The sequence below is a fragment of the Mandrillus leucophaeus genome, unplaced genomic scaffold (genome assembly GCF_000951045.1).
Source record: "Mandrillus leucophaeus isolate KB7577 unplaced genomic scaffold, Mleu.le_1.0 Scaffold25, whole genome shotgun sequence".
Lineage (NCBI taxonomy): Eukaryota > Metazoa > Chordata > Mammalia > Primates > Cercopithecidae > Mandrillus > Mandrillus leucophaeus.
Genome location: NW_012102587.1, coordinates 5,411,412 through 5,438,921, shown reverse-complemented (window position 1 = coordinate 5,438,921; position 27,510 = coordinate 5,411,412). Strand labels below are relative to the sequence as shown.

Genomic DNA, 27,510 nt, shown 5'->3' with positions numbered 1-27,510 from the left:
ATAAGAGCTATTTATGACAAACCCACAGCCAATATCATACTGAATGGGCAAAAACTGGAAGCATTCCCCTTAAAAACCGGCACAACAGGGATGTCCTCTCTCACCACTCCTATTCAACATAGTGTTGGAAGTTCTGTCCAGGGCAGTCAGGCAAGAGAAAGAAATAAAGGGTATTCAATTAGGAAAAGAAGACGTCAAATTGTCCCTGTTTGCAGATGACATGATTGTATATTTAGAAAACCCCATCGTCTGAGCCCAAAATCTTCTTGAGCTGATAAGCAACTTCAGCAAAGTCTCAGGATACAAAACCAATGTGCAAAAATCACAAGCATTCTTATACACCAATAACAGACAGAGAGCCAAATCATGAATGAACTCCCGTTCACAATTGCTTCAAAGAGAATAAAATACCTAGGAATCCAACTTTCAAGGGATGTGAAGGACCTCTTCCAGGAGAAGTACAAACCACTGCTCAATGAAATAAAAAGGGGACAAACAAATGGAAGAACATTCCGTGCCCATGGATAGGAAGAATCAATATTGTGAAAATGGCCATACTGCCCAAGGTAATTTATAGATTCAATGCCATCCCCATTAAGCTACCAATCACTTTCTTCACAGTATTGGAAAAAATTACTTTAAAGTTCATATGGAACCAAAAAAGAGCCCGCATGGCCAAGACAATCCTAAGTCAAAAGAACAAAGCTGGAGGCATCACGCTACCTGACTTCAAACTATGTTGGGGATCTTTTCATGTGTTTATTGGCCATTTGTAGAACTTCTTTGGAGAAATGTCTATTCAAGTCCTTTGCCCATTTTTAAATTTTATCTTTATTTTGTTATTTTTTAGAGACATTATTGCTTAATCACCCAGGCTGGAATGCAGTGGCATGATGATAGGTCACTGTAACCTTGAACTCCTGGGCTTAAGCGATCTTCCTGCCTCAGCCCTCTGAGTAGCTAGGATTACAGGCACACACCACCATGCCCAGCTAATTTTTAAAAACATATTTTTTTTAGAGATAGGGTCTCACTAAGTTATCTAGACTGGTCTCAAGCTCCTAGCCTAAGGCAATCCTCTTACCTTGGCCCTGCAAAGTGCTGGGATTATAGGTTTGACCTATTGTGCCTGCCCACCCCATTTCTTTTTTCTTTTTTTTTTTTTTCCGAATCCCATGATAGATTACCCATTTTTAAATTGGGTTTATTTTATTGTTGAGTTGTAGGAGTCCTTGATTGAATATCAATTCCTGATACTAGACTCTTACCAGATACATGATTTTGAAATATTTTCTCCCATTCTGTGGATTGTCTTTTCACTTTCTTAGTGATGCTTTTTGATGGATAAAAATTATTTGTTTTGCTGAAGTCGAATTTATCTACTTTTCTTAGGTTGCTTCTGCTTTTGGTGTTTTATATAAGCAACCATTGCCAAATTCAAGATCATAATGATGTACTCCTATATATATATATATTTATTTAACAGTTGCATAGCTTTGGATAGAACTTCCAGTATAGGAAACTTATATTTAGATCTTCCATCTATTTTCAGTTAATTTTTTTAGCTGGGCATGGTGGCTCATGCCTATAATCCAGGCTGAGGTGGGAGTATTGTTTGAGCCCAGGAGTTCAAGACCAGCCTGGGCAACATAGCAAGACCCCGCCTGTACAATTTTTTTTTTTTAAACTAGCCAAGCATGGTGGTGCATACTTGTAGTTCTAGCTACTTGGGAGGACTGCTTGAGCCAGGAGGTTGAAGATGCAGTGAGTTGCATTCATGCCACTGTACTCCAGCCTGGGTGACAGAGCAAGACCCTGTCTCAAAAAAAAAAAAAGAAAAGAAAAGAAAAATTGTATATGCTGTGAGGTAGGGGTCCAACTTCATTCTTTTGGTTGTGGATAAACAGGTGTCTCTATCCTAGATCTTGGCAGTCCTATCAATCGGTTGGTCGTTTCCTTCTGGTCCTGGGCTCTGAGTTCTATTCCATTGATCTATATGTCTGTCCCTATGCCAGTGCCATTCTGTTTTGATTACTGTAGCTTTGTAGTAAGTTTTGAATTAGGATGTGTGAGTCTTCCAACTTTGTTTTTTTTTTTCCCCAAGATTCTTTTGACAATTAAGGATCTCTTGCCATTTTGTATAAATTTTAGAATCAGCTTTTCCCTTTATGCAAAACAGGCTGCTGCGATTTTAATAGGCATTGCATTGAACCTATAGATTGCTTTGGTTAGTACTGTAACTTTAACAGTATTAAGTCTTCAGATACATGATGTAGGATGTCTTCCCATTTATTTAGGTGTTCTTTAATTTCAGTGGTGTTTTGTAGTTTTCAGTGTACAAGTCTTTTGCCTCCTTGGTTAAATTATTTCCTAGGTATTTACATATTTTATGCTGTTGTAATGTTGTTAATTTTGTTTTCAAACTGTTCACTGCTAGTGTATAGAAATACGACCAATTTTTGTGTATTTATCTTGTATTTTGCAACTCTGCTGAGTTTATTAGATCTAATAGGTTTTTTCTGCAATTTTTTTAAGGACGAAGTCTTGCTCTTGTTGCCCAGGCTGGAGTGCAATTTCAGCACAATTTCAGTTCACTGCAGCCTCTGCTTTCTGGGTTCAAGCGATTCTCCTGCCTCAGCCTCCCTAGTTGCTGTGATTACAGGCCCCCACCAGCATGCCCAGCTAAATTTTTGTATTTTTAGTACAGACAGAATTTTACCATGTTGGCCAGGCTGGTCTCGAACTCCTGACCCCAGGTGATCTGCCTGCCTCGGCCTCCCAAAGTGCTGGGATTACAAGCGTGAGCCGCCACACTGGCCAGTTTTTTCTGCATTCTATAAGATTTTCTATATACATGATTATGGCATCTGTGAATAGTGATAGTTTTACTTCCTTATTTCCAGTTAGGAAGTTTTTATTTCTTTTTCTTACCTGATTGCTTTGGCTAGAACTTGCAATACAGTGTTGAATAGAAGAGATAAAAACTGGCACTCTTATTTTATTCCTGAAAGGGATAAAGGGAAAGCTTTCAGTCCTTCACCATTGAGTGTTGTGTGTGTGTTTTTCATATATGCCCTTTACCATACTGTGGAAATTCCCTTCTGTTCTGTTTGTTTTTATCATGAAAAAGTGTTGCATTTTTGTCTTAAGCTGTTTCTGCATCAATTGAGATGCTCATGTGTGGGATTTTTTCCTTCATTCTGTTAATGTGATGTGGTTTTCTGATACTGAACCACTTTTGCACTTCTAGAACAAATCCTACTCAGTCATGTTATATAAGCTTTTTAATATTCTTCTGGATGCAGTTTGATAGCATTTTTAAAGGACTTTTGCATATATACTTATAAGGGATATTGGTCTGTAGGCTTGTCCAACTCCTGGCATCAAGCAGTCCTCCTACCTCAGCCTCCCAAATTGCTGGGGATTATAGCTGTGAGCCAGCATGCCTGGCTAGTTTGTAATTTTCTTACATTGTCTTTATTTGACTTTGGTGACAGGGTAATAATGTTGGCCTCATAGAATGATTTAGAAAGTGTTCCCTCTTCTTCTGTGTTTGGGAAGAGATTGAGAAAGACTATTGTTAGTTCTTTAAATGTTTGGTAGAGTTCACCAGTGAAGCTATGGTCCTGGGCTTTTTGTTGTTGGAAAGTTTTTGATTACTGATTCAATCTCTTTGCTTGTTATAAGTCTGTTCAGATTTTCCATTTCGTCTTGAGTTAGTTTTGGTAATTTGTTTTCAGGAATGTTTGCATTTCACCTAGGCAATTTAATTTACTGGAATAAATTGCTCATAGTATTTTCTTCAAATCCTTTTTGTTTTTTACTGAGAGGCTCCACTATTTTTAATTTCTGATATTAGTTGAATCTTTTTTCTTCCTCATGAGTCTAGCTAAATATTTGTCAGTGTTGTTGATCTTTCAGTGAACTAACTTTTGGATTTAAGTTTTTCTTAATAGACATCTACAGAACTATCCACCCAAAAACAACAATCTCATCACCACATGGCACATACTCTAAAGTCAATTACATAATCGAACATACAGTATTCCTCAACAAATGCAGAAGAACTGAAATCAGAGCAGCCACTCTCAGACCACAGCACAATCAATCAAATTTAGAAATCAAGACCAAGAAATTCTCTCAAAACCATACAGTTACATGGAAATGAAATAACCTGCTCCTGAATGACTTTTGGGTATATGATAAAAATAAGGCAGAAGTCAAGAAGTTATTTGTAGCTAGTGAGAACAAAGATATGACATACCAGAATCCCTGGGACACAGCTAAGGCAGTGTTAAGAGGGAAATTTAGGTCGGGTGCAGTGGCGAGCACCTGTAATCATGCCTGTAATCCCAGCACTTTGGGAGGCCGAGACGGGCGGATCATGAGGTCAGGAGATCAAGACCATCCTGGCTAACACAGTGAAACCCCGTCTCTACTAAAATACAAAAAAAAATTAGCCGGGTGTGGTGGCGAGCACCTGTAGTTCCAGCTACTCGGGAAGCTGAGGCAGGAGAATCGCGTGAACCCGGGAGGCAGAGCTTGCAGTGAGCCGAGATCGCACCACTGCAGTCTAGCCTGGGCGACAGAGCAGGATTCCGTCTCAGAAAAAAAAAGAGGGAAATTTATAGCACTGAATGCCCACATCAAAAAGTTAGAAAGATCTCAATTTTAGCAACCTAATGTCACAACTAAACGAACTGGAGAATCAAGAGAAAACCAACCCCCTAACAGAAGATAACCAAACTAACAGAAGATAAGAAAAAAACCAAGTTAGACCTGAACCGAAGGAGATCAAGACACACACACACACACAAAAACATTGAAAAGATAAATGAGACTGGGTGTGGTGACTCATGCCTATAATCCCAGCACTTTGGAAGGTGGAGGTGGATGGATCACTTGAGACCAGGCATTCAAGACCAGCCTGACCAACATGGCGAAAACCCATCTCTACTAAAAATACAAAAATTAGCTGGGCGGGGTGGCACACGCCTGTTATCCCAGCTACTTTGAATGCTGAGGTTCAAGAATAACTTGACCCTGGGAGGTGGAGGTTGCAGTGAGCCGAGATTGCACCATCACACTCCAGCCTGGGAAACAGTGAGACTCTGTCTCAAAAAAAAATCCAACAAACCACAAAAGATCAATGAATTCAGGAGTTGTTCCTTTTTTGGAAAAAAATAATAAAACAGACCATGAGCTAGACTAATAAGAAAAGAGAGAGGATCTAAATAAACACAATCAGAAACCACAAAGGAGATATTACTACTGACTCCACAGAAATACACGTAACTATCAGAGAATATTACAAACAGCTATATGCCCATAAACTAGAAAATCTAGAAGAAATTAATAAATTCCTGGACACACACACTCTCTCAAGGCAGCCAGGAAGAAATTGAGTCCTGAACAGACCAATAATGAGCTCCAAAATTGAATCAGTAGTAAACAGCCTACCAAACAAAAAAAGCCCAGGATTAGACGGGTTCACAGTTGAATTCTATCAGATATGCAGAGAAGAGCTGGTACCATTACTGCTGAAACTATTTCAAAAAATTGAGGAGGAGAGACTCCTCCCTAACTCATTCTACGAAGGCAGCATCATCCTGATACGAACACCTGGCAATGACACAACAAAAAAAGAAAACTTCAGGCCAGTATTCTTGATGAACATCAATGCAAAAATACTCAACAAAATACTGGCAAACTGAATCCAGCAGCACATCAAAAAGCTTAGCCACCACAGTCAAATAGGCTATATCCCTGGGATGCAAGGTTGGTTCAGCATATGCAAATCAATAAATGTGATTCATCACATAAACAGAACTAAAGATAAAAACCACATGATTTATCGCAATAGATGCAGAAAAGGGTTTTGATAAAACTCAACACTGCTTCAGGTTAAAAACTCTCAATAAAATAAGTATTCAAGGAACATACCTCAAAATAATAAAAGCCGTCTCTGACAAAGCCACAGCCCACATCATACTGAATGGGCAAAAGCTGGAAGCATTCCCCTTGAGAACTGGCACAAGAAAAGATCCCCTCTCTCACCACTCCTGTTAACATAGTATTGGAATGCCTACCCAGAGCAATCAGGCAAGAGAAAGAAATAAGGGGAATCCAAATAGGAAGCGAGGAAGTCAAACTATCCCTGTTTGGAGATGACATGATTCTATATCTAGAAAACCCCATAGTCTTGGCCTGAAAGCTCCTTAAGCTGATAAACAACTTCATCAAAGTCTCAGGATACAAAATCAGTGTTCAAAAATCACTAGCATTCCTATTCACCAACAATAGTCAAGCCGACAGCCAAATCAGGAATGCAGTCCTATTCACAGTTGCCATAAAAAAAATAAAATACCTAGGATTTTCTTGGTTTCCAGGGAGGTGAAGGGTCTCTACAAGGAGAGCTACAAAACACTGCTTAACGAAGTCAGAGATGACACAGACTAATGGAAAAACATTTCATGCCCATGGGTAGGAAGAATCAATATCATTAAAATAATCATATTGCCCAAAGTAATGTATAGATTCAATGATATTTCTGTTTAACTACTGATAACATTCTTCACAGAACTTGAAGAAACTATTTTAAAATTCATATGGAACCAAAAAAGAGCCCAAATAGCCAAGGCAATCCTAAGCAAAAAGGTAGCTGGAGGCATTATGCTACCTGACTTCAGACTGTAGGGCTACAGTAACCAAAACAGCATGGTACTGGTATAAAAACTGACACACAGACCAATGGAACAGAATGGAGCCCAGAAATTGTGCCACACACCTACAACTATCTGATATTCGACAAAGCTGACAGAAACAAGCAATGGGGAAACAGTTCCCTATTCAATAAATGGTGCTGGGATAACTGGCTAGCTATATGCGGAAGATTGAAATTGGACCACTTCCTTATACTATGTGCAAAAATCAACTCAAGGCAAATTAAAGACTTAAATGTAAAACCCAAAACTATAAAAACTCTGGAAGACAATCTAGGCAGTACCATTCTGGACATAGGAACGGGCAAAGATTTCATGAAGAAGATGCTAAAAGCAGTTGCAACAAAAGCAAAAATTGATAAATGAGATCTAATTAAAGAGCTTCTGCATAGCAAAAGAAACTCAGCCAAGTAAGCAGAAAGCCTACAGAATGGGAGAACATTTTTGCAAACTATCCATCTGACAAAAGTCTAATATCCGGCATCTATAAGGAACTTAAGCAAATTTACGAGAAAAAAAAAACCATTAAAAAGTGGGCAAAGGACTTGAACAGACACCTTTCAAAAGAAGACTTATATGTGGCCAACAAGCATATAGAAAACAGTTCAACATCACTGATCATTAGAGAAATCCAAATCAAAACCACAGTGAGACACCAACTCGACCAGTCAGAATGGCTATTATTTAAAAAAATCAAACAATAACAGGAGAGGTTGCAGAGAAACAGGAACGCTTATACACTGTTGGTAGGAGTGTAAATTTGTTTAGCCATTGTGGAAAAACAGTGGGTGATTCCTCAAAGACCTAAAACAAATACCATTCAACCCAGCAATCCCATTACTGGGTATATACCCAAAGGAATATAAATCGTTCTGTCATAAAGACACATGCACACGTATGTTCATTCCAGTACTATTCACAGTAGCAAAGACATGGAATCAACCTAAATGCCCATCAGTGGCAGACTGGATTTTTAAAATGTGGTATGTACACACTTTGAAATACTATACGGCCATAAAAAAGAATGAAATAGAATGAAATTGTGTCCTTTGCAGAAACATGGGTGGAGCTGGAGGCCATTATCCTTAGCAAACTAACACAGGAACAGAAAACCAAATACTGCGTAAAGTGGTAGCTAAATGATGAGAACACATGGACACATAGAGGAGAAAAACAGACAGTGGAGCCTGTCAGAAGGTAGAGCACACCAGGAGGGAGAGGATCACGAAAAATAACTAATGGGTACTAGGCTTCATACCTGGCTGACAGAATAATCTGTACAACAGACTCCCATGGTACAAGTTTACCTGTAGAACAAACCTGCACATGTACCTCCGAAGTTAAAAAACAATTATACTTTTCAGCTTCAAAGTTGTTAATTCATTTTTATAATTTTTCTTATTTATTAATATTCTACATTTGTTGGCACATTGTTTTCTTGGTTTCCTTTACTTCTTTGTCCACGGTTTCATTTTTTAAAATATTGATGTACTATAGATGTACTTTGTTTCAGGGTACATGTGATAATACATTAAGCACTTGGTGGGCACTTAGGTCAGTTCTATATTTTGACTGTGGTGAGTAGAGCTGCAATAAGAATGGAAGTGCAGGTGTCTTTTTGATATATGGATTTTCTTTCTTTTGGATGTTTACCCAGTAGTGGAATTGCTGGACCACATGGTCATTCTCTTTTTAGTTTCTGAGGAACCTCCATACTGTTCTTTAAAGTTGCTCTACTAATTTACATTCCCAGCAGCAGCGTAAGAGGGTTACCCTTTCTATGGGTCCTCACCAGCATCTGTTATTGCCTATCTTTTTAATTATAAAGCCATTTTAACTGGAGTGAGATGATGTCTCATCGTAGTTTGAATTTGCATTTCCCTGATGATTAGTGATGTTGAGCATTTTTTCATATACCTTTCCCTACATGAATTTGTTGCACTTCTTTCCTAAGCCCCTTCTTTGAAAATTCTGCCTGGACCCAGGTCCTATATGATATGAGTTTATCTTTTTCTTCCTAGTGCTGTGTTAAATGAGAATAATGTGCCCCTCCCCAAAGAGTCTCTTGAGACTCTGACGTATATCACACCTGCCGACAGTGGTTCTGTTCTAAAGGTAAGAATACTTTTACTTCTTAAAATTTTTGCCAAAGACAATTTTGAATTGAATCTTGCAGTATAACCAAGTGCATCTAGTGATTACTGATGGACACTGGGACTTAAGATGTGAGAAGAGCGGCCGAGCACAGGGGCTCACACCTATAATTCCAGCACTTTGGGAGGCCGAGGCATGTGGACCCCTTGAGCTCAGGAGTTTGAGACCAGCCTGAGCAACATGGCAAAACCTGTCTCTACCAAAAATACAAAAAATTAGCTGGGCATGGTGGCAGGTGCCTATGGTCCCAGCTTCTCAGAAGGCTGAGACAGAAGGATCACTTGAGTATGGGAGGTGGAGGTTGCAGTGAACTGAGATCATGCCACTGCACTCCATCCTGAGTAATAGAGTGAGACTGTTTCTCAGAAAAAAAACAGATGTGGTAAAAGGATTGAGCCACAGTTCTCTAGGGAGAATCCTGTTGCCACACCACCCACAAGAGGATCTTAGGGATTCTTCTCCAGTTTGTGTGTACTTTGTTTATATTTTGGGGCTGGTTTTGGATGTTGGCTATGCTTTCACTCATATTTCCTTTTAAGATACAGTGCTGCATGCAAATAGTGACTAAGTGTTTCTTAGATGAAAGAATTAGGGGATCTTGTTGAATCAGTAGTTTCATTTACTCTAGGGCAGGAGTCCCCAATCCCTGTGCTTTGGACCGGTACTGGTTCATGGCTTGTTAGGAACTGGGCCACACAGCAGGAGGTGAGCTGCAGGCAACCATTGTTGTGTGAGTTCCACTTCCTGTCAGATCAGCTGTGGTGTTAGAGTCTCATAGGAGTGCAAACCCTACTGTGAACTGTGCACACGAGGGATCTAGGTTGCTCACTGCTTATAAGAATCTAATGCCTGATGATTTGAGGTGGAACAGTTTCATCCCAAAACCATACCCCACCCCCAAACCTGATCCTTGGAAAAATTGTCTTCCACAAAACTGGTCCTTGGTGCCAAAAAGGTTGGGGACTGCTGCTGTAGGGAATGTAAGCTGTGTGAGAGACTCGACCTTTTTTGTTCATTGCTGTATCCCTCAGGCTGGTCTCAGACTCCTGCCCTCAAGCAGTTCTACTACCTTGGCCTCCCAAAGTGCTGGGGTAGCCTAAGTGTCTCAAGGTAGCCTAAGTGTCTCAAATAGTACCTGGCACATAATAAACACTAAATAAACATTTGTTGATTGAAACAAACTTTTTGAAATAACAGAGACCTATCACTAATTACATTGCAACATAACCAGCTCATCTCAACTTCTGCCTTTTCTGTATCCACTTGCTAAACCCCTTACCAATTCAGAAATCATAGAAACCCAGTTTATTGCCAATGAATGTTTTAATTTGCAAGTTAAATTAAAAATTGTCTTTGCATGAACACTTACCATTTGTCTCTTTTACTGCATAATGTACATCTCTTGTAATTTGCCAAATACTTCACAAAAAGGAAAAATTAAAAATCACTTGTATTCTCACTACTCAGTGAAGGTGTATGGTTGGTATTTACGTATATAAGTATCTTTCAGATTTTTAGGCTTAAAGAAAAAACCCAACCTAAAATACCTTCAGTCAGGCATTTCTTTTCTGCTGATTAAAATCTGAAAAGATACATTGACTAATCATTGGAAATCATTAAGCAGAACCTGAGATGTTTTTAAAGCAGAGAAGGACATTTAGTTCAAAGATTTATTGCATATATAATATGTACCAGACAACTTATTAAGTATTAAAGATTCAAAAATGAATGGATGAAACATGGTCTCAGCTTAACTGCCTATAGTCTAGTGGGAGAGAGAATTGTAATACATTGTGGCAGAGACTTGCACAAGCTGTTATGGTGCACTTAGTCCAGGCAGCAGGGTGGGAAGATGCGAGAGAACAATTTTTCATGTTTTTGTGCTTTAAATTAAGTTGCATGTTGAAATATGAATAGGAGATTCTCCAAGACGTGAAGGCATATAGGCAGAAATGGAAATGTGTAAATGAGTGGCTGAATGTGATGGCTCATGCCTATAATCCCAGCACTTTAGGCCAAGGCGGTAATATGGTTTGAGGCCAGGAGTTTGAGACAAGACTGGGCAACATAGGGAGACCCCATCTCTACAATTTTTTTTTCAAAAATTAGCCAGGCATAGTTTTACATGCCTGTAGTCCTGTCTTCTTGGGCAGCTGATGTGGGAGGATGGTGTAAGCCCAGGAAATTCAGGCTGCAGTGAGCTATGATTGTACCATTACACTACAGCGTGGGTGACAGAGCAAGACCATGTTCCCCCCCCCCAAAAAAAAAAAGAAAGAAAGAAATGTATGAATGAAGGGCCCTTTTTTCTTGTGTGCTAGGCCCTGGGTTCCTATTGTTTATTGCCAGATTGGCATTTTATCTTTTGTTGTTTTAAAATTCTCCCAGACCCCCTCCCTCACAGTAGAGAATTGTGTCCTCTATAAGGTACTTCAAGTACTGGTTAACCAAAAGTATTCATTAACGTTTATAGGGAGAGAGTTCATATCGTAGTATTTTACGAACAGAAGCACCCATCAGTCTAGGTAAAGGAACATTTGGAATTTAGCCATCTCCTTTATCCACTGTCTCCTGTGCTGACCTGTTACTGGTTTTTATTTGTTTTTTTGTTTTTAAGTTCAAAGTGTGATATTACCATACAGAGTAGTACGATTCTCCTCTAGTCTAAAAGTTAAGAGGCTGGGCACAGTGGCTCACACTTGTAATCCCAGCACTTTGAGAGGCCAGGGTAGGAGGATCACTTGAACCCAGGAGTTCAAGATCAGCCTGGGCAACATAAGTGAGACCCTTTCTCTATAAAAAAAAATTGGCTGGGCATGGTGGCACACACCTGTAGTCCCAGCTGCTTGGGAGGCTGAGGTGGGAGGACGGCTCGGGCCCAGGATGTTGGGGCTGCACTGAGTTATGCTTGTGCCACTGCACTGCAGTCTGGACAGGGCAAGACCTTGTCTCAAAAAAAATTTTTTTAATTATTTTATTGTATTTACTTTTTTTTTTCTTTGAGATGGAGTCTTGCTCTGTCACCCAGGCTGGAGTGCAGTGGCGCGATCTTGGCTCACTGCAACCTCTGCCTCCCAGGTTCACACTATTCTCCTACCTCAACTTCCTGAGTAGCTGTGACTACAGACACCCGCCACCAGGCCTGGCTAATATTTTGTATTTTTAGTAGAGACAAGAGTTTCACCATGTTAGCCAGGATGGTCTAGATCTCCTTTCCTCACTATCTACCCACCTCGGCCTCCCAAAGTGCTGGGATTACAGGCGTTAGCCACCACATCCGGCTGTATTTACTTTTTAAAAATTCATTTTGATGCAGAATCTTGCTCTGTCACCAAGGCTGGAGTACAGTGGTGTAATCTTGGCTCACTGCAGCCTCTACCTCCCAGGCTCAAGTGATCTTCCCACCTCAGCCTCCTGAGTAGCTGGGACTACAGCTGGGTGCCACTGTGCCCAGCTAGTTTTGCTCAGTTTTTGTGAAGATGAGGTCTCACTATATTGCCCAGGCTGGCCTGGAACTCCTGGGCTCAAGAGATCCTCCCGCCTTGGCCTCTCAGAGCACCAGGATTACAGGTGTGAGCCACTGCATCCAGCCAAAAAAAAAGTTTTGTAATTAAAAAGTTAAGAGCCAGAATAGTCATAACCCTACCCAAGTTTTGTCTAGGAGAACAGCTGTTTGAAAATTTACGTAGCAGTTTAGCTTCTTCACGTCCTGACTGTAGTATAAGTTTCCCTCCATGCAGAAGTGGAATCATTAACAACCATGATTCATGAGCGTCCCTGTGTGTTTAAAGGATTAACACTAATCAGGCCTGCGTCAGAATTATAAATTGAGAGGATATGGAAAAAACTTAACGTCTGATGATAAAGGGGTCATTTAACAACTCTAGATTCCTGTCTTCCATAGGAGGCTACAGATGAATTGGATGCCTTGCTTGCATCTCTAACCGAGAATCTGATTGATCACACAGTTGCACCTCAGGTAAATATGCTTTAAAACAGTATGATGGAAAGAAACTTCTGTTTTGAAAAATGTTCCTGCTAGATTCCAGTTTTTTCCTTTTTAATAATTCATGGTTAAACTTTCCATTGGATAAGAGTTTATGTTTTAGTAACCACTTAGCATTGCCTCTCTGTCCTAAAATTTTACCACTTTGAATTTGTGTATCACTGTATAGAAATCACATGTCTCTATAAGCCTTTTATAATTCAACATCATATTAAATAACATGAGAGAAAACATGGGGATAAAACAGCTTCTTAAGACAATAAGGATATATTTAATTTTAACAAAAGTTTTACAGAAAGATGAGAGCATAAGAATGGCATTGAACATATCAATCATTATTACAGTCTGGAAGATACTCTAGTAAGTATAATTGTCCTTCAGTACCTGTGGGGGATTGGTTCCAGGACTCCCCTTGGATACCAAAATCCACGCATGCTTAAATCTCATATAAAATGGTGTAGTGTTTGCATATAACCTACACATATCCTCTAGTATATTTTAAATCATCTCTAGCTTACCTGTAATATCTAATGCAGTGTAAATGCTGATAAACAGGTATGGTATTGTTTAGGAAATAATGACAAGAAAAAAAGTCTGCACATGTTCAGTACAGACACAACCATCCTTTTTTCCCCTCCAAATATTTTCAATTCACAGTTGGTTGAATCCACAGATGCAGAACTCATGGATATAGAGGGCCAACTGAAACAGTTTCTTCCCTCCAGGGATGAGAGAGATAGAAATGACTAATTTTGCTGGACGCAGTGGCTCACGCCTGTAATCCCAGCACTTTGGGAGGCCGAGGTGGGTGGATCACTTGAGGTCAGGAGTTCGAGACCAGCCTGGCCAACATGGTGAAACCCTGTCTCTACTGAAAATACAAAAATTAGCCGGGGGTGTTGGTGCACACCTGTAACCCCAGCTACTTGGGAGGCTGAGGCAAGAGAATTGCTGGAACCTGGGAGACGGAGCTTGCAGTGAGCCAAGATAGCGCCACTGCACTCCAGCCTGGGTGACACAGTGAGACTCTGTCTCAAAAAAAAAAAAAAAGAAATGACTAACTTGGTACCTTATGAGTGATATGACAAGAATTGCTGTAGCAGTTAGATGCTATCCTGAAGGCTTGGAAATACAGATGATACTTTCTGTGGTATCGAATGTTTGCTTACATCATTAATCCTCCAATTTTTGTGTATATCAGAATCACTTTGAGGGGATGTTAACACACAAGATTGCTGGGCCCCACCTCAAAGTTTCTAATTTTGGTATATCTTGGGTGGGGTCTGAAAAATTGTGTTTCTAACATGTTCCCAGGTGATGCAGATGTGGTGTGGGAACCACCCTTTGGGAATGACCAGAGTAGATTAATAAACAGACTTTACCAAAGGATAAGAGTTAACTGCAAGTCTGGAAAAGTCTGTCAAACTATTTTTTGTTTACTACTTATGATATTTTTTTCTCTTATTTCCTGCTGTTAACATGCATCTAAAAAATATTGGTAGGAAAGTCATACTTCGTGGGTTGGGTTTTGTTTTTGTTTTTGTTTTTGTTTTGAGATGGAGTCTCGCTTTTTTGCCAGGCTGGAGTGCCGTGGCGCGATCTCAGCTCGCTGCAACCTCCACCTCCAAGCGATTCTCCTGCCTCAGCCTCCCGAGTAGCTGGGGCTACAGGCGTATGCCACCACACCCAGCTAATTTTTGTATTTTTAGTAGAGACAGGGTTTCATCACGTTGGCCTGGATGGTCTTGATCTCTTGACCTCATGATCTGTCTGCCTCGCCCTCTCAATATGCTGGGATTACAGGCGTGTGCCACTACGACCAGCCTGTGTTTTTATTCTTTTGGTGGTTATCTAATTTATTAATACCTGGACTTACATTAGTTTTTTCTTAAGAGTATCTAAGGCCACCAATGCAAGGACTAGTCTAAATTACCAGTAAAATGGGTGGGTTTCATTAGTTTATAATTCTACACATAGAAGATCTGTAATAGAAAGCTAGACATTTAAAAATAATGTATCAAAGGCCTTGTGAACCAGGAGCAATATGGGTGTTTTTATTGCTGCTTTCTTCATGCGTACATGATAATTAGAGAATGATCTGCATCTAAACAGATTATTTTTTCTGTGTACTTTCTTTGTGCTGTTTATTTGGATTAGTCACAATCCACTGTTCAGGCTGCAACCAAGAAGGCTATCATTATTTGTAATTAACCGAAATTTCAGAGAATAAAATGTTAAACTGAATAGTGGGTGTGGGGTAGGGGCAGTCCTATTAAGTGAACTGAAAGTAGTAATAGATTCTTGAATGGTAAATTTTTAGATAAGAGATTCTCAAAATTATGACACTTTCTTAAGTGGTGACGGATAGCATCTGTGTTGTATAATAGAAAAGGGTCTTGGATTTAGAAGTCCACGTCAGCTCAAGGAACACCATTAAGAATTGCCCTTCTAGAATGGATTTTGTAATAGATGTAAGTATTATAAGTATGAAAATAAGTCAGTCTTTCCAAAAAGTAAATACATAAAATTATTTTAGGTGTCTTCCACATCCGTGATCACACCCCGGTGGATTGTTCCGGTAAGTTCATGTTATTTGTGATTTTTCTTCTGGCTACCCTCTCAGGGTAAGGCCTAAAGGATTACTGGGTTCTTTGTTTTTCCTTAAAAATGTGAGGGTTGTTATCAAAGCCTTGTTAACTGAACTTAATGGCTTCAAGCTAGTGGCTTACCCTTTCTGGTTGTAAGTGTTTGTCAGGATGCTGGCAGAAACAAAAGTAAAAGTCTGAGACAAAGAATAGTTAACAAAACAAAACAGTCATAATTATCAAAACTATCTTACTTACTTTCATATTCAGTAGTGAAGCTTGATTTGGAGCTGAAGTGCTGACCAGGCAGGTATTGTTACCTCTGTATTTAGATGTGTGTGTATCTCCCACAGCAGAGCGGTGCCATGTCTAATGGACTTGCGGGATGTGAAATGCTTTTGGCAGGGAAGGAGGGACACGGTAATAAAGATGGAATCTCACTGATCTCTCCCCCAGCGCCATTCTTGGTAGATGCTGTGACCAGGTGAGAAAATTATTTCTCAATTGCAGTTCTTAGGCATCTATTAGGAGGAAAAAAATAATAAAACTTATTATCTCTAAAGCAGCAATGTTGATTCTTCCCTAACTGAACTGTATTGAAATTGGATAAATCTTTTTTCTGTTTGTTATTTAGTGTAGTGGCTTTTTCTTGTCAGTAGCAATTTTCTACAAAATTATGAAGTATTTTCTATTAGCATTTGTTTATCAAGTCTTTGCTGAAGATATTAACAGGCTTATCTTTAAATTTTAATATTTGTTTTAAAATCAGTTTGTATTGTTTCCTTTGATGCTTTACTGTTATGCTCATGCCTACTGTAATAGTGATGAATGGTAGTGCCCGTCAACACAGGGCAAGAGGTGCAGTACAAATGGGTAAGGGAGGATACTCCCAGGGTGAGAGCCCTGAGATGCCTTTACTGACACATATTGTGAGCTCATTTCAACGCATTGCTTGCTACAAACAGAAACTAGACTCAAAAACTAGAGCTTTTTGTTCAGCATCTGGTTCTTCAACTTTTGATTGCTAGAACCATAACTGCACCTGTTTTACAAAAGATTTAGAATTGCCTTCACTTCTACCTCAGACCTTTTTTTCTGATTATATCCCCCATTTCACATATCCTCTTGAAAATGTGGGTCGGCTGAAATACATGCTTTCCTAGTTAGAGAAAGGTGGGGGGAATTATTAGAGATTATTAACTTGAAAGAAATTCAGTTTAATTTAAAAATTGTTCTCACAGAGTTTAAAGTAGCATATTACTCACTCAGCAAACACTTATTGAATGTCCGTGATGGACCAGGCATTGACTGATATCTGACACTGAAGGTAACAGTGAACAAGACAGATGAGAGACCTGCATTTGGGAAGCTTACATCTAGTAAGAGAGCACTTTATACAAATGTAATGGATTATTTTTCTAAGCATTTGTATGCCTACTAATTATCACTGTAAAAATAGAGCTGCATACAGAGAACCTGATGGTAATGCTTTGTAATTGAATTTACACAATAAAATGTGAGCTCTTAAGGACTTTCAAATTAAAAATTGCAGATAAAAGCAGAACTTATCTCTGTTTCTTCCTAAAACTCATGGAAAGGAGTAATAAAGGGCTAAAGAGATAAAAATTACAGATCAGTGGAACAGAATAGAGTCTAGAAACAAACTCATGTGTAATACAGTTTTCTGGTTTATGAAAAAAGTGATGGTGCAATGCTGTGAGGAAAGAATGGTCTTTTAGTAAATCAGCCGGACAGATTAGTTGTCCCTGTGGGAAAAAAACAATCTTGACCCAACTCCATACCATTCACAAAAATCTATTCTGGATGGATTGCAGATCTAAATGTGAAACATCAGATAATAAACTTATAGAAGAAAATATGAGTGAACTTACTTCTGACCTTAGAATAGGCAAAGATTTTTTTAAACAGCTCACAAGGAGCTTTAGTCTTACAGGAAAAAAAATCACTTGGATTACATCAAGAAATTTTGTTCATCAAAAGATGTAATTTCAAGATATTATGGAAGGGGAAACTACAGAATAGGAGAAAACATTTGTTCTCCATCCCTCCTTCTGTCTCTGTCTCCCTCTCTCACCCCTTCCATTCTCCTTTCTCCCCAACCCCAGTCTTAACTTTGTATGGCAAAGGACCCACTCATATCTAGAATTTATAAAGAGCTCTTCCAAATAAGTAAGCTAAAGACAGCATAATAGAAAAATGGGCAAAAAGCTTGAATAGGCAGTTCACAAACTGATATCCAAATGGCCGGTAAGCATTCTAGACAGTATGCAACTTGATTAGTCTTGGGGAATGTAAATTCAAACTACCATGTGACAGTGCTACATTATCACCAGAATGGCTAAAATGAAAGATACATAGTTGCAAGTGTTGGTGAAGATACAGGGCAACTGAAACTCTGTAAACTGGAGTAATCACATTGGAAATAGGTTTGGCAATACAGCTGAACATACCCAATGATTCAGTGATTCTATTTTCATGTACATACCCAATGGAAATATGAATATACGTCCATCAAAAGACATGTACAGGAATTTTTATAGCACCTATATTCATAATAGTCCAAAATGAAAACCTTCCAAATGCACATTAGCAGTTGACTAAATATTAGAAAAGAACAGTGGGAAAATTAATAACTACAACTAAAATATAGCGGTGTAGATGAATCACATAAACATAATTGTATTAATTCTCTACTTCCGTGCAACACCTTACCACAAACTTAGCAGCTTCCAGCAATACACACTATAATCTCATTTTCTGTGGCTCAGGAATCTGGATGTGGCTGAGCTGGGTCCTCTGCTTCAGGGTCTCTCACAGGCTACAGTCAAATATTGGTGAAGGCCAGGTTTTCATCTGAAGGCTCAATGGAAGAAGGGGCACCAGCCAGGGCTCTTGGCAGGATTCAGGATCTGAAGACCTGTTAGACTAAGGAACTCAGTTCCTAGCTGGTGATTGGCAAGAAGCTGCCCTCAGTCCTTACTGTGTGGGCCTCTCCAAAGTAGTTGCTTACTTTATTCCAGCATGCAAACTGAGAAAGCAGTAGAGTCTGCTAGCAAGACAGAAATCACAATCTTGTGTAGTCTAATCACAGAAATGACATCCTTTTACCTTTGCTGTATTCTGTTGTTGGTTAAAGCAAGTCACAAGTCCTTTCCACACCCAAGGGCTAGAGATTACATAGGAGTGTGAATGGCTGGAGATGGAGATCTCTGGGGTTCATCTTGCAGTTTCTGCACTGTAATAAGGATAAACAAAGTCAAGTTCAAACAGAAGCACAACTCTATAATGGTTACCCTTGATGTGCTGATGAATAAAAGAGAGCCCAAAAGCAGCTTTGGGAGTGCTAGTCGTGTTCTGTTTCATATTCTGCATGCTGATTACAGAGGTGTATTCAATTTGCAAAAAGTTGTTCAAGCTGTAGACTCATGCCTTATGTGCTTTAATATACGGATGTCATAGTAATTTAAAATGATGACTGGGTCCCCTCTCCACAGATTGAGATTTACTTTGCAGTGTTTTCTGTGTGATATGGTGTTTCAAAGGCATCAAGTCACGAGGACAAAGAACAGGAGAGGAGACATCAGCAATTAAGAGATCTCAACAAGTTTTGGGAAGCAGCTAAATGATAAGTGGTAACCAGTTTAGCAGAGTGGAGTAAACTGAAATCTAAGCCTGAATAGGGGAGGGAGTACAAACAGAAAATAAAAAGCAAGTCAGATCACATTGCAGAACCCTGAAAAGGCAACGAAATTGTAGGTACCAGATATTTGTGAAGATGGGATACAAGGTGGGGCTGAGAATATGGGGATTGGTTGAAAGTATTTATGCCCATTTCACCCATCTGCCATCCCACCACCCTTGCTCATTTTAGCATAATTCTGAAGTGTTCCCTCGGGAGGAGCCAGGCCAGAGAGGCTCTGGATCTGGGAATTTCCATTTGGAGTAAGGCTCCAGACTGAACACGGGAAGACTAACTCAAAGTCCACACACTGAAGGGTGAAATTTCCAACGTTTCTTCTTTTCTCAGTTTCCTGAATGGTGTTAGCTAAGTATAAATGTCTGAGTTGAAAAAGGAAGAGGCTTATTCTCTGGAGAAACCAACCAACCAAAGAGAAAAAAGCCTGCACATACATTTGTGGATCCTCTGATGAAATTGCCAGGAATCTGCCAGATAATCACCAGGGAGCCCATTCGTTGATGAGTTTTGTCCATATATACACAGGTCCCAGAGACATTCCAGAGCTTTTCTTTTAAATACAAAGAGAGCTAACGATTGTCAGATATGTGAGGAAAGACCAGAACAGGTAAACTGAAAAAGAAGGAAATAAAGGCAATGTGAATTTTGACAAATAGAAGTAGGAAAAAAAAGGCAATGTAAATAACAAAAGAAAAGGTAACAAAATGATAGTATCTAAATTTAGAGAGAAGATACTGTATCCATGCAACAATAACAGGAAACTTTAAAAAAAAAAAAAAAACAAGGAAGTATTTTTAGAAATTATTAACTGTATTAAAAATGAAATCCAGAGAGTGTATAAAAGATAAAATTGAGACAATCTCCCAAAAAGTATAGAATAGAAAGATGAAAACTGGGAGAGAAAAGAAAATTGGAGGATTGGCCTAGGAAGTCCAACATATGAATCATAGAAGATCTAGAAAGAACAGTCAGTGGAAGAAAGAAATTGTCAAAGAAATCAGACGTTCTCAGAACAGAGGACTTGAGTTTCTAGATTAAAGGGGTCTACTGAGTACCCAACACAGAGAATGAAAATAGACTACACCAAGGAGCATCATGAATCTTTAGGAGGTCAAAGTGAAGAGAGGATGTAAGTCTCCAGCAAAGGGGAAAAACAGAGTACGTACAAAGGATTGGTAATCAGAATGGCAGCAGACTTGACTGACAGCTGGAGATAATGGAGTAGTGTGCTTTCTGAATCCTGGAGGGCAGTAATTTCTCACCTAGAGTTTTCCCAAACTATCAGTGAAGTGTGAGATTAGAATACATTTTTAGACATACAGTTTTCCTAAAATATATACTTTCCATCTAGCCTTCCTCAGGAAGCTACTGGAAGATGTGTTCCATCTAAACTGGAAGATATGTTCCTCTTTTTTATCCTAAAAAGAAGTCATGGGACCCAGGAAGCAGTAGAGAGGTGCAGCGGATTTACCCAGAGAAAGGTGAAGGGAAGTTCCAAGATGGTAACTGCCCAGTGGGTCTAGAAAGGATCCTGTCCAGATTCAGAAAGGAAGATATAGAGTTGCAGAAAGGATTTTGCCAAGAAAAACACAGGTTCCCCACCCTCCAGTTTTAAAAAAAAATTATATTATATGTCTGAATGTACTGAGCAGAGGTCCATGGTTTACCTGAGAGGTTACGGATAGATGAGAGATTTGTATAGAAAACTGAGAAGTACTCAGGAGGCTGAGGCAAGGAGATCGCTTAAGACCAGGCGTTCAAGACCAGCCTGGGCAACATGTTGAGACCTCGCTTCTTAAAAAAAACAACAACCACAACAAATACCCACTAAGCCATCACAACAACAACAAAAAGAGGCAGTTATTCAGTCCAGGGAAAATAAAAGTTGTATAAAACATGAAATATACTGATAGTTGTGAAAATGTTTACATAATGACAACACACACTGAATTTTAACATGATCTAAATTGGTCATATAGCTGTGCTGAAAAGATGAGAAGGCAGGATTGTGGGACTGGGGAGAGGGTGGAAGAAGGGTAAGCGTTCACAGTCCATAGGAGGAAGTCATTGTGTAAACACATCGCCCAGAACAGTTAGAACTCTGGGGGTTGTGAGGCAGAATGTCTGGAGGCAGGTTTGTTTAAACATGGGCTGCTGGGCCCCACCGTCATAGTCTGATTCAGTATATCTGAGGTGGGGTCTAAGAATTTGCATTTCTCGCAAATTCTAGAGACCACACGTTGAGAAACGGGTACACAAAAAAGTGAAGGAAAATACCAGGAAAAGAACCAGTTGATGTCCCTTGAAGTAGGAATAGAATGGTACGAGTGACTGCTGTTTCATTTAGAAATCTTGTTACCACTTTCGACATTTTAAATTATGTCCTTTGTATTATGTACTTTGATATCGTTTTACGTTTTAAACTTTTTTAGAGGCAGTATCTCTCTCCATCACCTGGGCTGGAGTGCAGTGTCATGATCGTAGCTGACTGCAACCTCCAGCTCCTGGGCTGAAACAATCCTCCTGCCTCAGCTTCCGAAGTAGCTGGGACTACAGGCATATACCACCTGCACCTGGCTAATTACATATGTATATATATTTGTAAATACGTCGTCTTACTTTGTTGCCCAGACTCGTCCCAAACTCCTGGTCTCAGTCGATTCTCCTGCCTCCCTAAGTGCTGGGATTGCGGGTGTGAGCTTCCTTAGGACCCAGCATGTTTTAAGTTTTTAGGAAACCAAATTAGATGTCGTTACGTCCTTGCATTTAAACTCATGAAGCTCACTGATAGCAGAAACTCATGAGCCTTCATGCAGAGCCCATGTCTTTTTATTTTTCACACAGCTCTAACAAAATAGATTAACTGGTGCAGGAACACAGACACAGCCATCTAGGAATATGTAAAGAAACACAGGGCTGGGTGCAGTGGCTCACGCCTGTAATCGTGGCACTTTGGGAGGCTGAGGAGGGCAGATGGCTTGAGCCCAGGAGTTTTGAGACCATCCTGGGCAACATGGTGAAACCCCATCTCTACAAAAAAATACAAAAATTAGCCGGGCGTGGTGGCACAGGCCTGTAGTCCCAGCTACTTCTACTTTTGGGAGGCTGAGGTGGAAGGATCATTTGAGCCTGGCATGTTGAGGCTGCAGTGAGCCGTGATCATGCCACTGCACACTCTAGCCTGGGCGACAGAGCAAGACCCTGTCTCACAAAAAAAAAAAACAAAAAAACGGAAGCAGCGGCAGAGAACAGCCTGCTTCTCTTGCTGTCTCCTGAGTGTGTTGGCCTTGTGCTCAGCACAGCACTTTCGTGATACTCATACTAACCCTGACTCATTAAGAAATGGTTAAGTGTGTTTGGCATATTTGTTAAGAAGGGGAAAATCGTGCTATCTTTACATTTTATTTCAAAATGAAATAAGCAGTGTTTATCCAGAAATATCCCTTCTATAGAATATCGCATTGCCAGGTTAGGTGTTACTACATACTGACTTAGGTCTGTAATCTGCTGTACCCTCAAAATGCTCTGTATGGCACTAATGGAGACATGAATGTCCTCCCCCAAACCCCAGGGGTTCCCTGAGTAACCCGTTCTCTCTTCCTTTCAGCTCTGCTCCCACTTTGGCAGAAGAAGCTGTCCTGAAGCAGAAGTGTTTACTGACCACTGAGCTCTAAGGGCCTGTAACTGGAATATGCAGTTCTCTCCAGCATTCCGTCCTGGGATCCATTTCATCTAGAATATGTTGGATTCAGGAGCTTGTCCATTACTTGTAGGTAAAAAGCTCCACGTAGATTTGACTTCAACTCTGTAAAAAAGACAGCTGTATTTTCCGTCCAACTGGAAAGGTTTCATCACACTGCATAGCTGCCCAAACGAGCGTGTTTGGTCTTTGACTTTCTATACTTCTATAAATGTTAAAAATTCCCGAAACAAAGGAATGTGTTTTTCTGGGGTTTCCTTCAAGCTCTTGGCTCCACCTAGCGGTTCTATTTGTTCATAACAACTTCATAACAAGGCTGTTTCTGGTAGTCAACAGCCTTTTGAAAGCTATTTCCATCTAATGTCAGGGTGAGCATCCTTGATCTGGCTGCCTGTTAGAGAAATTGCACTTTTCCCTGACTTACTAGAAATCGAGAATTTAGGAAATTAATGTGGACACTATAAAGGCAGACTTAGGGCCAACTTTTTTTTTCTTTTTTACAATTATTACAATACTAAAGAGAAATTTAGAATATAGAGAGTTTTTAAGTGTCTCCCATTCTTTTGATTTCTTATTGTACTGGCTATCTTAATATTTCAAGTTTACATCAAGATAAACCCTGAGAAGAACTACAGAGAAATCAAATAAAATCTTGTCATTTTTTTCAGCCTGCCTTTCCACAGGAAGCACTCACAGGCACTGCACACGTATCCTGTCACTTTTCAGTGGGGCGGGTTACTGTTCCAGAGACCCTGGGGCATTTACCGCAGGCATCTGCACTCCTCCCTGAGTCCAGTGGGGAATGCAGGCCGCTGTAGTCTCAGGTTCGAAGCCGCAGCACAGCAGTACTCCACATTGCTTCCTATTTGGACATAGACTTCATTTCCTTTCAGTATAAGCGGAATAAATTTAGAGCTTTCAAACTAGAAAAAAAAATGAAACAAAACAAATATGCTAGGACCAAAATAGGGAATAGGAACAGGGGTAAAGGGTGTTGTTTCTTAAATACTTACCGTGTGTGAAGCTATACACAGCATACTGAAAGAACCTGCATTGCACTAGGAATTCTGTGTTCGTTTAAAAGAGATCTCTAGAATTTCCCCATCCCTTTGGGCCTGTACAGAGAAATTCTGGATGTTCATATATACTCCACACAAAAAAATAAAGTATAGCAATGTCCATCTGTAATTCTAAGACCCAGAAATAACACTATTTAGCTTTATAATTTTCGAATGAACAAGGTAAACCTCAGTTGCCATGGGGAAGGAGGATGATGTGGAAACCATATTGGTAAAGTTGTTAATCCCTTGTTACGGAGAACCGATCTTAAGCTACACCTCCTGGAATTTTCCTAGTTTTCTGTCCTGCAATATGTATACAATTAAGCACTAATGTGTACTGCTTAGCATAATAAACATCCAGTCTTACCATCTTTAAAACTTCATGGATTGGACTTTCCTGGGCTCCTTATAACACAATCATGTGTCCAGGCAAACACACCCTGGTGTCTGACTGGAAAGCTCAGGAATTTTAATCCTGCACCGTTTCCCAGGGAGCTGTAGTGATTGGAACCCACTTTCGCACAAAACACTTTTGCAGAAGGAAAGTCAACACTTCTTGCTGGCTGCCTCCCCTTAGCCACTATGCTAAGCTTCTGAGTTTCACTGGTGGGGCTCTTGCCAGTTCTTAATTATAGGACGTATTTTCTCAAAGCTGAAAGTGACACCTAGAACCAGGATCTTGACCCAAGACATGATGGAATGAGCAGCAAATGTTCAGTGTCTTGGCAACCGTAGATGTCCTACGGGATTACAGTTGTGCTGCTAGGCCGCCACAGAGCAGCTGAGGCATTATGGCTTGGAAGACCTAAGTTTCCCATCCGGTTCAGGAGGTGACAACATCCTTATTTTAAACTTCCTAAAATTTAGGAATTAGGTAGTTGGACATACTCTGTGACCTTATGTCTTTGGATACCTGTATTCTTGACAGAATATTGATAGGGACTTCGTTAAAATTCACTTGAATCTCAAGTTAAGAGGAAATTTTGTCTCATGCCCTGACATCAAGTGGTAACCACAGAAGTTAATACTTGAACGCTGAATTGGCCCCGGCAGATGAGATAACTGTCAGGGACTGGTTTCCTGTCGTAGCTGCTGCTGCTGCCATGGCCAGAGCTGCTGTAACCACTCTTCCTGTTCTGCTCCCCCGAGAACAGTGTGGTGGGGAGAGGCAGGGCTGAGGAGGTCTATGAATGTGGCAGGTAGGGAAGAGGAGATAGATGTCTGTCTCTTGAGAAGAGAGAAGCATGTGTGAACCCATCAAGGATGCTGGCAAAGAGAGAGGTTGGAGATGATAGTGGATGAGAAGCAGGCTGGTGAGACTGGGCTGAGGTCGGAGAAGGGCAGCCGGGGGCACTCCTGAGAGTTTGCTGTGTGCAGGCCTCAGAGCACGGCGGGGTGGCGGGGAGGGGAAGGGGCAGCCAGGGCACTCCTGAGGGTTTGCTGTGTGCAGGCCTCAGATCATGGCGGGGTGGCGGGGAGGAGAAGGGGCAGCCTCCCTGAGGGCAGACAGGAGAGGACCCTCAACTCAGTCCATTTCATAGCCCTGGTAGGGGAAGTGGGAGTTGACAGGGCGGTTTAAAATAAGATGTGAAGGTTTCAGTTACCTGCTCTAGACTTTGCCTGAGAACTCTAGACTTAGTGAGACCTAATTTGTGGCATGTCAGTAGCATCACCTTTTGACACACAGGAGGCCACGGTCATTTCAGTCCTGCTTTTCAGGAGACACTGCTGAACAGAGGAATGATTCAGTTCCTTGTGTGCTTATTTCCTTAACATTTATACATTGTTTTAAGAAAAAACTTTTAAAAATATTTCTTATAGTCTCCTAACATTTGTCTCTAGCCTTTGCCTTTGTACAGTCACAGATATCCTATGGAGATTTAAGAATGAAAGCCCTGAGTTGTTCTTGGGTTCTTGGATCTGGACTGCTTGTTATTTTATGCTTCTCACTTCTGGCTAAAACTTGCACCTCTTCTCTTAGCTAAGCCCCAAAATGAAAAGTCTATTATTCCTTCAGAAGTCTTGCTAGCAGAATTATTTGTCAGTCACACAGAGAAAAATCCTTGCTATTTTTCTAAGAGTCTTGAGAAGCAAAGTTTTTGTCTTTTCATTGAGAGGAGTCAGCAGTCTCGTTCTGTAAAGGACCAGAGATGGTCAATACTGTCCCACTCAGCTCTGCTGGCGCAGCACAGCACAGCACAGCAGCAGCGGCAGCTCGAGCGCAGCTGTGTTCCTGCAGAGTCTCCTTTACGAAGCTGCTGGCCGCTGCTGTGAAACTCTAGAGCGGTAGGTGGCTGCGCGAACCGGAGGCTGGCAGGTGCCCAGATAGGGTCTGCAGTGTTACCTGTCACTTGGAGGCAGCCAACACTTCTGGACATTGCACCCTCATTTACACAGGTGGCAGCTGAGCGAGGTGCTGTTGTGGGTGTCTCAGCTCCGAGAGTCTTTGTGAGCTCCCACCAAGTTTTAACTAATCACGCCCTTGGCCACGTGGTTGCTTGGAAACCTGGGGTCTTCTGCAGACGGAAGAATACACATTTCTGTATCATTTGTCCTTTTTATCCTCTCAAAAATTTAAACACTGTACTTCTTCAGTGGTCAGAATAAAGTTGGAAACTCTTCCTACATATTAGGCGTCAGGATGAGGAAATTTGTGTGAATTATAGAAATTTGCCCTGAGCTGAACGTGGCTGTGTTAACGCATTGGTAGGGCTGTGGTTCCTTCCCAGTTCTGAGAGACAGGATCTGTGAGTCCCTGTGTCACCACATGGCTTGAGATGATCATTCAGTTACTCGTCAGGATTTCTCCTCTTCAGAGATTTTTTTTATAGCACAGATCCCTTTGCCCCTTTTATCTCTTTATCTGGGTATGATAGGTGGTTATGAGGGTCTCACTATTTTGTGTTTACCTTTTTTATGTGTAAAACTTTGCAGTAGCATTTAAAGTGTAATTTATTTTTCTATCAAGTGCACTATTCATTTAGTGTGTTCCAGTTTTATATGACTTGTATTAGAAACACTGCACTGAGCTGTTTGTACACTGAAATGAGAACTCTAGATGTAACTCCATTCAAATAAAACTCGTGAGACATTCATGTTTTTGCACGCTGTTTCTGTTTCTTGGAACTGTGATTCCTACATGCTGACTTCAACAGAATTGTTAGAGCAGAGCCACTGTTGGTAGGAACCTGAGGAAGCGAGCAGACACAGCCGCACCATTTTTAGGTTGATTTCAGTGTTTGTGGTGTCAATTTGAGAGTAGGGGCATTTTCAAAGGTTGAAAACCTCATTGGTCATCCCCAGCATATCCTGGAAGGCACAGTGGTCATTCCAAGGAGCAGCATGGTGCAGTAGCAACACAGCTTTGGGCATCGGATCTGGGCTCTCAGGTTTTCTGTCTGAAACGGCACATGAAGTATGTGTCACAGCGGGTAGTAGAGAGTATGCAGGTGTTCACTGCTCCTTCCTCTGGCCCCCACCAGTCCCCAGGCTTCCCAGGTTTGCACGGCACCATCCAGTGAGGAACGGTGCCACCTGGGTTGGTTTCCGGACTTCTGCTGGGCA

The 27,510-nt window shown here is 40.6% G+C and overlaps 1 protein-coding gene across 1 annotated transcript in view; it reads left to right on the top strand.

Moving 5' to 3' along the window:
* The window catches only part of EPB41L5 (erythrocyte membrane protein band 4.1 like 5), a 162,336-nt gene extending 135,930 nt beyond the window's left edge, over window positions 1-26,406 (top strand). Inside the window, exons 20-25 of the mRNA XM_011983467.1 lie at window positions 8,744-8,837; window positions 12,781-12,855; window positions 15,419-15,460; window positions 15,821-15,951; window positions 22,793-25,286; window positions 26,167-26,406. Of these exons, the coding sequence (XP_011838857.1) occupies window positions 8,744-8,837; window positions 12,781-12,855; window positions 15,419-15,460; window positions 15,821-15,951; window positions 22,793-22,859 (409 nt within the window). The 3' untranslated portion in view covers window positions 22,860-25,286; window positions 26,167-26,406. The remainder of the gene's footprint in view (window positions 1-8,743; window positions 8,838-12,780; window positions 12,856-15,418; window positions 15,461-15,820; window positions 15,952-22,792; window positions 25,287-26,166) is intronic.
* Window positions 26,407-27,510: the final 1,104 nt, after the last annotated feature.